The sequence below is a fragment of the Lineus longissimus genome, chromosome 5 (assembly GCF_910592395.1).
Source record: "Lineus longissimus chromosome 5, tnLinLong1.2, whole genome shotgun sequence".
NCBI classification, from domain to species: domain Eukaryota; kingdom Metazoa; phylum Nemertea; class Pilidiophora; order Heteronemertea; family Lineidae; genus Lineus; species Lineus longissimus.
Genome location: NC_088312.1, coordinates 11,134,384 through 11,146,343, shown reverse-complemented (window position 1 = coordinate 11,146,343; position 11,960 = coordinate 11,134,384). Strand labels below are relative to the sequence as shown.

The 11,960-nt window shown below is 40.5% G+C and overlaps 1 protein-coding gene across 1 annotated transcript; it reads left to right on the top strand.

Annotated features, from left to right (window-relative positions):
* Positions 1–295: 295 nt before the first annotated feature.
* LOC135487531 (inner centromere protein A-like) lies at positions 296–10,933 on the top strand. The gene is made up of 16 exons (XM_064771289.1): positions 296–346; positions 1,169–1,343; positions 1,740–1,865; positions 2,260–3,289; positions 3,527–3,936; positions 4,315–4,466; positions 4,762–4,804; positions 4,990–5,158; positions 5,892–6,001; positions 6,680–6,850; positions 7,319–7,394; positions 7,748–7,953; positions 8,341–8,437; positions 8,849–9,066; positions 9,165–9,286; positions 9,750–10,933. The coding sequence occupies exons 2-16, from the start codon at positions 1,183–1,185 to the stop codon at positions 9,932–9,934; spliced, it is 3,276 nt and encodes a 1,091-aa protein (XP_064627359.1). The 5' UTR covers positions 296–346; positions 1,169–1,182; the 3' UTR covers positions 9,935–10,933.
* Positions 10,934–11,960: the final 1,027 nt, after the last annotated feature.

Here is an 11,960-nt window from a genome sequence, read left to right as displayed (position 1 = left end):
TGGTATTTTCGAAGAATCACCAAAACGCAAGCATAATACCAGTTGATTTTAAACAGCGATGCATTATTTTTAGATTAATTGATTTTGAAGATTTTATGTCTTGAAATATAAAGATTTAGTGCAAAAACAACGTTTACGCACGAAATGAGTGTAACTCTCTCATACAATCATTTACTAAGCAGTTCAGATAAGATTGTATCGGTTATTCGAATTATAGTTCAAGTATATTTTCTCTGACGTCACATACTGCTCTCACACCATTGGTCAAGAGAAATTTGACGTCAAAATTTGAATGCGGGAAAGTGCCCAATTTTTGTGAAACCATAATTTTTATCACCTTTTAAGCGTAAGATGTTTATCAGATCGATAATATGTTAAAGTATATATATTAACCTGTATATGTTGCATCAATTTACTTGTGCCCTTTGTTTCTGTTTGCTGGTAAAATGTTGTAAAATCCGATGTAAACATTGCAGACACTGCACCCGTGAATGCGCGATCTATGCACTGTAGTCATGCATGTATACTATCTGCAGTGCATGAACATGCCACTTGTCAAGCCATTTGCGGCGTACACATCGGCCTATGTAATTTTTGCACTGAGAACGCTGAACCAAAAATATCTGTTTGTTCACTAAGCTATGACCAGTATAGGCCTATAGTTAATCGTAGTAGTACCGGTAGCAGCGGTAGGCGTACCGAAGTGCACTATAGGCGTAGAGTACCGGTAGTCTGTAGACGTGTAGTAAGAAGGCCTAGCCTAATGATTAAATGAGTAAGATCATCATGTATTCATGCCCATGGCAGCCGCCCAATGCCAATAACAACCGCATTTAAAATCCATCCAACAACCAGTAGGGCATGCAGCTAGTAGCCTGGCTAGCTAGCTGATTACGGTAACGTTAGTTACCATAATCACTGAGGGGGTTACCACTAACCCAGGCCTAAAAGTATTTATGCAAACTTATCTGAAGGCCAAAACGAGTGTCCTGATGATACTGATAGTGATACCAGTGGTGATGCAGGACTGGACAAAATGAGGATGGATGATATTGACATTCAAACTGTTTATTCGTGATAATTTTCTGAAACTTTTTGATTTTGAAGCTTTTTTTTCAATTCTTTTAGTTTTAACAGAAGATTTTTAAAAAAGGTTCCTTTTTTCCAGGGTTTCGCTTCAGGATGAACAACCCTGGAAGTGGTCTCCTAAAAACATTGACTGCAGTCAATGAGAAGAGTGAAGCGTTTGTCGACAAGAAAATTGAGGAATATAAACTTCTCGTAGAAGAACACACAACATGGTTGAATGAAATTTTGATTGAAGTGAAGAAATCATTTGTCAGGTATGAATGAATGAATGTAGTATACTATAGTACATGTACATGATGTAGTAGTAGTATGGTACCTTTTTAAATTTCAGACTTGACTTATCACTATCAGAGACAACCGTTGTACTGAGAATGAGGTTGACCTCCCAATACACTGGGTTGATCTTGCTGCTATGACCTGTTTGATTCATGTCTCGGAGTCAGATGGTGGGGAAATGATAGATCTATGCAATATGGATTGTCGAGACTCTTTTGGCAATACACATATAATGTGTATTGCCAATATACATGTAGGGTGAAAAACAGGTGGATTTACTAAAGAGTTATCCTTAAAATATGCGCACTATATTCCAAGTATTTCATAATGCTACTTTTTTCTTTTTATTATTATAAAATGTTGAAATGTTTCAGTCCAAAGATTCAAATTTTGCCAAAGACACCTTCGGCCAAACGTGCACGTAAGAGAAGAAAAGCAGCTTACACAGATACCGACAATGATGATGAAGATGAACATCATGCCCCTCCTTCAAAAACAAGGTATGTTGCAAAAAATAACACTTAGCAGTGGTGAGTTCAGATCCCTGTAAGTATCGGCTGGCTAAAAGTAAAAGAAATTTTTTGGTGGATTTTAGGGAAAATTGTTTGTTTAGGTGCAAAAATTGCAAGCCCAACTCTGTGTAGAAAAAAAATCCATGTCGAGAATGTTTTTATTGGAAAGTAGTTACTTCTGCTTTGTTTTAACTACAGTAGATGTAGTAAATGTCTCATTAGTTGAGTCACTTATCTGATGAGTGAAATGACGCGTAATCCAGTTTCTGGTTCTCATCTACACAGAGCAGAGGATAAACTGAATTAACTAATGATTGTCACATTTTGTCAGCGCCACTGATTTGTAACCAAAGATTCGACAAATCTCTTTGTTGTATTTCAGGAACACTAGAGGCAGAGTGGCCAACGATTCCGCTAGTGATTTTGAAGACTCGGCTGCTGACACTGGACGTTCGACACGCTCATCTCGAGCTAGAGGGTCTCGAAATGCTCAATCAAGATCAGCCAGGAGCTGTGCAAAATCTACCAAGAGTTCCTCCCGTAATCAGAAATCAGAAACATCTGATGAACCAGCGTCCCCCGTTATGAGTTTGATGAAAGGTCGGGACACTATCTTAGAAGTTTGTGAGCCAACACCGACACTGAAAAAAACAGTTCTTTCGGTTCTTGGTGAAGTCCCTGCTGCTAGTCCCAAGACACCAGTGACAATATCTAGCAATGATAATCAGAAAAACACTCCCATCGATGTATTTACTGGGTTAAGGGTGACGCCCAAGACGTTAGTTAAAAACGCCTCTCCAAGGAGTCCGCGATGTATTCCGAATTTTGCCACGTTAAATGTGAAAGAACAAGCTAGGGCTTATGAACACATGGTCAGTTCATCCGACGAGGCGACTCCAAAGATGGATCGTGTAAAAACATTGAAGTCGCAAACACCAAACATTGGTGGTTCGGACAGTGAATATGGTACGCCAAGTGCAGATTCCCCAATGAGAATGTCTGAGCTGAAAACGCCTCAGCAATCGTCGCTAACGCCAGCAACTCCTACGACAGTAATTCACGTGCCCCAGACACCTCCCACTGTTGTGTACACCTCTGAAGCTTCAGTTACACTATCAAATGAGAACACAAGTAAAGTAAAATCACGGATCTTGAAGCAGGTTCCTAGTGGTAGCGTATCCAGTACGGAAAAACCGGCCAGTCGGAGATCTTCCGTTCGAAAGTCTACGAGCCACCGTCTGTCGATGCGGGCTGGTCTGAAAAGGAGCAAGATGAGTTTGAGCAAGCGGAAATCATCGATCATGCATTATCAGGCTCCAAGTGCGAGTGCGGCAACGGTTTTGGAAGTCATCCAGTCACCGCTCCCGCAAGAAGATGAGATTATCACTGTGTCTCCAAAAGTGGCCCAAAAGGTAATTTATCTGGTCTGCATCTTTCCGTAGCCTTTTTTCAACTCAAAAGGTTTTTGCTTGTAAATGGTATGTATGTTTTCTTTCTAAGTGTACAATGTGTGAATGAGAAATACAACTGGAAACAACTAATTTGGGATCAAAACTAGTGTCCTTAATGGAGAGGTTGTCCTTAATAGAGAGGTGTCCGCTGAGGGAGGTTCCACTGTAATTCTAAATTGATCTACTTTTCTGTTTCAGATGTCAGCTAGTACATCTTCACTTACTGGTACTCCTAGGCAGCCAGGGTCAAGGTTGCGACTGAAGAAATCAAATAGGAACACACCTACTGAATCGCCCGTCCCTGCACCTCGACGAACAACGCGGACAAAGACGAGGCAATTGGCGTCTGCCTCCTCCGATGATAACGTTTTTTCACCAACAGCAGTGCCTAAATTGACGGGTCGATCGACGCGTACTAAATCACGGCAACAGACAACTTCGTCTTCAGCATCAAGCACGGGAGGCAGCGTCTCATCACCAGCGGGTCAAAACCGGCGGGTAACAAGATCAAAACTTCGTTCTGCGAAATCTGCCACAGACTTGTCGGATGCTAGCAAATCGGGTGAAAATGAAGTCAGTGCACCAGAGGGAACAACACGGATAACAAGGTATGTTAATGTTATGTCATAACCTTAGGTGTTACGATTCCATTCCTTGTATCTGGTACTATGCTTGGTGAGCAGTGGAACCTCCCTATTAAGGACAACCTCTCTATTAAGGACCCAAGGTCCCAAATCGGTTGTTTCCTTTCGATTTGACCTCTAATCAGGACACCTCTCTATTAAGGACAACACTTGTGAATCCCGAGGGTGTCCTTAATAGAGAGGTTCTACTGTACCTCATCAAAGTGTTAAAAATCCTGCTTCTCCCTTGCCATGATTGCACCAAACTGTGGTCGCACGCAACAAGGGTTCACTGTGGACAAAGAGGGGTTTTTTGGGCATCTTTTCTTGAATTTTCATAATGCGTTGTTCATGTTTTTTCAGAACCAAAGCTAGAAAAAGACATCACACCGAAAGTGGTGACAGTGCCTCTGGTGAAACTGTCCTTCAAGAAAATAAGAGAAGAAAGTCTGAGAAGAAAAACGACGTATCTGTTGTTCTTATTGACGACAGTGGTGATGAGCACGTAAATCACGGTGAGTCTTGTTTGGTCGAAAAAGCTAGGATAATTCTTTCCAATCTTTGTGTTATGCCTTCAAGATTTGTTGAGAATCTTAAGAATGCATACATGTAGTCATATTCGGACGATATGGTATTAGCTGCATTGAACCAGTTAATAAACCATGGGAGAAACAAGTTGTGTCACTATTAGTATTACTTAACGTTAACTTGAACTTATTGATCATTGACTATGACTTCTTTGGAGGTCCGATCTAGGATTTTAACGCAGAGGTAAAGTTGGTTTCAAAAAACTGTTGCTTTTCTTTTCAGGAAATGCTCCTGATGATGTTGAGTGCAGTGAGGAAGAAGACAGGTAAGGACAAGTCTAGTTTGTGGTTTGTTTTTGAAATTTATGGTTACCGGTTCAATAATACAAAAATTTATTACAACATGTGCCTTTCTTAGCTGCCAACTATGGTTTGTAAGAAGATTTCTATTACTGGTAGTCTTTTTAAATTCAGTTGGTCAAAAACTCAAATATTGTTTGTTTTTCCACAGTCCGAGGAAACCCGCCTTCCATACTCCAACCCACCCATCGTCGTTCCTTAATGCCCTGAAGAAAGTAAAAGGCTCCGGAGGGGGATCGGGACAGAAGATGACTGGAAATCTGAATGGCCTTGTCTCTTCCTTCATTAAACGTAATACACCGAAGAATAAAACCGCTTTGGTAAGATTCATTTTTACCTCTACCATGTTAGTAGACTTTTCAGAAGACTAGAGATTGGCTGTCGGCAAGTTTTTCAATCATTTGTAGGTCTTCTAATGTCCCTTAGCAGACACCTCTCTATTAAAGACACTAGTTTTGGTCCCAAATTGGTTGTTGCCATTCAACTCTAACTGTCTTATCAGGACACCTCTCTATTAAGGACAGCCCTTGTCAAATCCAAGGGTGTCCTTAATAAAGAGGTTCTATTGTATTAAGAAAACTACACAAGTGGCTGATCCGAGTCACCAAGATCGCACGAGATGATTTTCTCCGGCCTGGAAGCCTCTCAGGCCAATCGAGTCTGGACCGCACGAGAATGCACCTTCTTGGATGGTGCAGCTTCTGCAGCAAGTTGTCAAAAGGGCAAGAGTGTGAGAATGCACCTTCTTGGATGGTGCATCTTCTGCAGCAAGTTGTCAAAAGGGCAAGAGTGCGAGAATGCACCTTCTTGGATGGTGCAGCTTCTGCAGCAAGTTGTCAAAAGAGCAAGAGTGTGAGAATGCACCTTCTTGGATGGTGCAGCTTCTGCAGCAAGTTGTCAAAAGGGCAAGAGTGCGAGAATGCACCTTCTTGGATGGTGCATCTTCTGCAGCAAGTTGTCAAAAGGGCAAGAGTGCAATCATTCCTGTTCTTCCAGCGACCTAAATGCACAATTTGCATCCTTGCTCATTGGCCTTTTTGATTTTTTTTTCAGGAGAAGCGTGAAGAGCAGAAGAAAGAGCTCCTCAAGAAGAGACAACAGCAAGAGGATCGCATTCAAAGAATCCGAGATCAACGCAAGAAAGAGGTCGAATTTGCCAGAAAGTGAGTGTTCATGAAAATATTGGAGGCTAAAAAAGTCTCAAATTGTTTATAAAATTGTGGATGGAGGAAGTTGACTTATTGATATTCAATTCGTCTCTGGCAGAGATGGCAAACTATGAATGTTAGTCCTGAGCGCTGTATAGCTGCAGCTCGGACCTGTGATACTCCCAGAGAGTAGAGCTTGAAACATGAATGTACAAGCCAATAACTAGGGGTAATAATGTGAAGCGGTTTGAGCGACTGAAACCAGTTGGGTTTAGTGCTATATAAGTCTCATGATTATTTATTATTATTAATAATCTGAATAACTGGCTGTTCTTTTTCGCTCCAACGCTAATGTCAACTTAAACAAGAATGTCAGCACACGGGAAAATCATTCTGATGACGAACTGACGTACATGTGTCAGTTTTCCTCATGCAACTATTGTCGTATTTCTCTTGGTTTAAATGATGTTTGACATCTCAGCGATTTGTCAATATGATTTTAGAGAACGATTGTCCTATTCTTTTTGGCTTCAACGCTGATGTCAACTTAAACTGGAATGTATGCACACGGGAAAATCTTTCTGATGACAAACTGACCTACATGTATCAGTTTTCCTCATGCAACTATTGTCGTATTTCTCTTGGTTTAAATGATATTTGACATCTTATCGATTTGTAATTATATGATTTCAGAAAACGTGAAGAGCACATGAAAAAAGTTCTGGCAAAAAAACAACAGCAGGAGAAAGAATTGAAAGAAAATACAAAGCGGACTGTCGAAAAGACGAAGGAAAAAGTGGCCATCACGATCCAGGTCCGAGAACAGAAGGAGAAGGCTGAGAGAGAGAAGCTTCAAAAGATGAGGTACATGTATATCTGAGTCATCAGATTTTGTGTAGTTTCTACAGTACAGCAGAACCTCTCTATTAAGGACACCCCTCGGGACTGACAAATGTTGTCCTTGATGTAGAGGTGTCCTGATTAGAGAGGTCAAATTGAAAGGAAACGACTCATTTGAGACCGAAACTAGTGTCCTTAATAGAGAGGTTGTCCTTAATAGAGAGGTGTCTGCTGAGAGAGGTTCCACTGTAGTTGTAATCATCTAAGTTGTACTTATCACAAACTGGTTGTTCAAGATTTTTGCCTGTCATCTGTGTAGCCTATGTTTGTGTTCTGACCTTGTTAAATATGATGGACTTCATTAAGTTTCTTCAAGGTTTTCAATTTGGGATCAGGGTTTTGAAAGCCATGTACAATCCTGTTTGTTTGCTTCATGAGGTTTTTTGAGAGATTTGGGCATCAAGTTGTATAAATCTTTTGGGTCTTTTTCAGGGAGAAGAAGCTCTTGGAAATAGAGGACAGAAAGAAACAGGAAGAGTTGGTCCGGTTACAGAAACTCAAGGAGAAGGTAAGATAGATACATCAGTCATTTTCTGCAGAAGTACTTCACTATGTCAATTCGCCTCAAGAGTCATATCAGTGCTGAGATTGCATTAGGGTGAGTTTCAAGAAGAAAAATATGGTAATTCTTTAACTTTGAAAAAAATGTTCTGTCCTTTCACTACATTGTCTTTTTAAGAGCTGTAGAGATAATGGGTGATATGAATAAAGTCTAGCAAATGCTTTTACTTCCATTTTGTACAGAAAGGCCTAGTGTATATGTACATGAAGTTTTAGATAAAAGCATTTGCTAGTCTTTATTCATATCACCCATTCTCTCATTTTAAAAGCTCACCTTTTGCAAAATCCTTTATTCTGCAGGAGGAAGAGGAGAGGCACCATCAAGAAATGCTGCAGCGCAAGCGGGAGTTTGAAGAGAAAGAGAGGACACAGAAACTGCTGGAAGAACGACGACTGGCAGAGATCAAGAGGCATGAGATGGAGGAACAGAAGCTGAAGGAACAGGAACAGATGCGTAAGCAGCAGGACATCCAGGATCAACAAAGACGGAAAGAGCTAGAAGAAAAGTGAGAGCTTGTTTGTGACCCGTCACAGCAAAACCAGGCGCATCTCGCTCTGAGCTTGGCAGGTTGAGACGGACTGTTTGTTCATTTCACTATTGTCTGCCTTTTATGAAATATGAGCACATCAATTTCTTCTGTTATCTCCTGGTGTCATCAAGGCTCATCTTCTGTGCGACATGCGACTGGTTTTGCTGTGACGGGTCATATTTTGGATGTTCAGCCTTCTGATGAATTTCTCCTCAGAACTTCCGTGTCCTTTCATTGCCAGGGCCTTGGCAAATTCTTCTAATAGGCAATTCTGCAGAAATGACACGATTTACTAAAATCCCATGATGGAGTTGGGGTCCTAAAACAGTGTGTGTTATAAAGCTTTTTTGTTACTTTTTTCAGGGAGAAACAACTTGCCAAGGAAAGGGCTGAAAGGACGCAACAGGAACTGGAACGCAGGAAGGAAAAGGAAAAGAAGTTGGTAGAGGAACGTGAAAAGGTGCGTGATGTTATTTGTTGTGGCCTCCACAGATCCTAGTTGTGACGTCACGGATGTATTAAGTGACCGCCGTTGTGCTTACAGGTGTAGGTGCAGTGCAAGTAATCTAATACATTACTCATGAAGAGTATTCCATTTTGGTTATCAGATCAATATGACAAGTGCGTTCCTTGCTCAGGAATGTGGCCATTGCATCGAGAACTCTCCTCTCTCTGCAAGGTTGCCTCTGTACAAAAGTTAGAAAGCTGTAGTGTTTAACCTGCTGTGGACTAAAAACCTCAATTGTGAAGACGGAATTTCTTAGCTGTAGTTTGCATCAGATAAAATGCACCAACTAAAAACGGATGTATTTCGCCAACTCGATACAGTATTTGCCGTCAATCAATGCAGTGCTTGATTTTCTTCTTCTAGGAACGTAATCGCCTCCAACAGCAATTGGCCGACCAGAGGGTGCGCCAAGAAGAGGAGGAATGTCGCAGAAAGGAACAGGAGAAATTAAAAGCTTCCATCAAACAAACTAACCAAGCAAATATGCACTCCAGTTTGAATACTAGTGGGAATAATTCCATCTACGCCTCATCGAAAATGAATACAACTTTTGAGAAGGAAAAGAATACTTCGTGTGATAGGTGAGTGTTGTCTCATTCGTAAGCTTCTTTAACGAAATTTGAAAAGTTTGTTTGCATCAGTTCTTTTGATCGAAACGTCTTTGTAATTACACTTACAGCTACCCAATGACCCCACAGGGTAAGAAGAGATGTGATAACTACGACATTGAGGACATGAATTCTGACGACTCGACTGATGATGAAGATAAGCCAAGGAAGGAAACCCCTGCGTGGGCAAATGGTAAGTGTTTTCCATGGAGGTGTAGTCACAGTGTCTATTTTGATGAAAAGAAGATTACAGTAGATCCTCTTTATTAAGGACACCCTCAGGACTGACAAGTGCTGTCCTTAATAGAGAGGTGTCCTGATTAGAGAGGTCAAATTGAATGGAAACAACCAATTTGGGACCAAACCTAGTGTCCTTAATTGAGAGGTTGTCCTTAATAGAGAGGTGTCCGCTAAGGGAGGTTCCACTGTACATTGAAGTGTTATAGGGGACACTGTTGTAGAGAGTTGCTGTGGTGATTGAAAGATTGTGCCTCTGTGGGATCATTTCCTTAGATTGTGGGATCATTTCCTAGCCTGTTCCTATAGGTGGCACTACTATGCAGGACTAGCCTTTTGTGTTATCAGCACCTCCTCATGATAGTGGTGCATCTGTTCTTGTCTAAGTGCTTACTTACCCGTCTTCTTGTCATTTTCAGGTGCTAGTTTGAAGGCCAGTCTTCTCAACCAGTACTATCGCCCACCAGATATTGATGTCTTGTTCGGTTATTCGGATATGCCTGATCTCACAGTCATGTTCAACAGATTCAAACAGAAAAACCGTTTTAAGAAGCGAACAAGCTCGGCTGTTTGGGACTCTCCCATGTACAAATCTCCAAAATGAAGTGATATTTCGCCTTAAGTAGACATTATTTTCGGATTTGATAATGATTTTAATTTACTGAATGCTGGAATTCTCTTTTTGCTGTCACATAGAAAAATTCATAGGCCTAAGAATTTTTTTAGTGAACAGGGGAATTGAGCAATGTGTCAGCAATCCTCTTCTTTTCTGCTGAAATTTTTCTTCAGATTACTGAGAGGAAACCTCAAACCGTGCATAAAACGTGTACAGGTATATTCTGTCAAAATGACGTTTTGTTATTAATCCATTGCTTACCGAACCGGTACAATGTGTGGGCCCACAGTGGCCCTTTTGAAAACTGTGATACACTTGTTGGTTTGGAGTGTATGCGCGGTCCAATTCCCACCCAGAGGTTGGCAATCTCTTCAAAGAAAACACGGGTGTTCTTTGTCTGATGTTATTCATGATTCCCTTTTGTCATGAACTGTAAACTCCATTTTTCTTGCGAGAGGACCAGAGTAGATTGAAAGTGTCGAGTAAGTACAAATTGTTCTCGAAGACTTTCTGATTAGGGCTTGGAGGATTTTGAGAATTTTGGGGGATAGCGCAAAATGAGTGGTTGGATCAATTGAGTCATTTTGTTTTGTAAATACATTTGTAAATTCTAAATATGATGACAAATTTTACCCCGCTATGTAGCATGTATGTGTACTGGACCATCGCGGAGCAAGTTGTAACCCAGATCTTGTGGGCTTTTATGTCTAATATGTTGTCTGAGATGCATGGGAGACAAACTAATTCAAATCGGTTTTCACTAAATGCCCCGCAAACGTTATTTCTCATCATATATATTAACATGGACTGTACGTCATAGATACATGAGTATGTAATTCCGTATACCCATGTAATTTTCAAAATTGTAAATGCTTTTGTGCTTTTGTACTTAGCCCTTGAGGCCTATTACCAAACTGTGTAATAATGCAGCTTAAACTCCTTTGCACAGTAAGATTTGATGCAAACCAATAAACTGTCCGATAAGAATGTTTCGCTTTAAAATACATTCTTTTTGTGGGTACTGAAGATGCGAGTGTAGTTTCTATCACATTGTAGTATGTTTATTGTTCTGTAAATCCAGATGATGTGTGATTGATAGAGGCACAAAACTAAAATATGGAAGTGTTGAATTGTAAAATGTTTGGGAAACCATATGGACTAAGTAATTGAAAGATTGAGATGGTTCATACAATGAGAAACCTGCAGAACTAAAAATCAAGATGGCAGCACCAGTACTGAAAGGTACACTTCCAATGCATTTTCCATTAAAATTAAGTTTTGTTGATTTTCACCCTAAAACCTATCAAAATAGAATCAAGGACCAATAAAACTACATTTTTTTTGGGGGGGGGGGGGGGGGTATTTCCCCATGTAGAGTAATTAAGGGATGAAATATTCAATAATCTTTGACTGGGAAATGGCTCTCTCATTGCAACCATGGTCCACTTGCCTGCAGGGCCCCCTATTGGCAGGTTGCTCATTACTCAACCTTGGATGAGAACATTGTACACTTATATTGTTAAATTTGAGCATTAATTTGACTGCAGAAGTTTTCTCTTCTTCAGGGTACATAGATGTGTTGGAGTAAGAAATTATCTGGATTACTTCATGCTACGGTTTCTGACTCTGTATGTGATTAATTTTATAGCATTGAAGATAGAAATTGAACCTTTCACAAAGATGCTGCTTTCACTGATTCAACTGTATGATGATATGTATGAGGCTGTTGAAAATATAATGTACTGATACTCCAAATACTTTCTTTATGTTTCTCTTTTGGTAAACACCTTCAGTGCCGGTGTTTCACACACACATCCCCCCCTCTTCAGACCCCCAGCAAAAAAAGTATAAGATTGCTGCATAAGGTCTTTTGCAGTAACTTCTCCAGGTGTGACAAAATAGCCTGTATTGCTTAAGATTCCACTAGACTTGAAAAGAGGTGCAATCTGTGTTCAGGCCTTGTGTCTTTCCCCGACATCAGTCAGCCATTACTAAAACACGGAAAAATAACTTT

What these genes read in the sequence shown, in the direction of transcription:
- LOC135487531 (XM_064771289.1), top strand. Translation starts at nt 1,183, where the DNA reads ATGAACAACCCTGGAAGTGGTCTCCTAAAAACATTGACTGCAGTCAAT. An exon ending in TGCAGTGAGGAAGAAGACAG is followed by an intron (nt 4,805 to 4,989) that starts GTAAGGACAAGT and finishes GTTTTTCCACAG; the next exon opens with TCCGAGGAAACCCGCCTTCC. An exon ending in GAGAAGCTTCAAAAGATGAG is followed by an intron (nt 6,851 to 7,318) that starts GTACATGTATAT and finishes GGTCTTTTTCAG; the next exon opens with GGAGAAGAAGCTCTTGGAAA.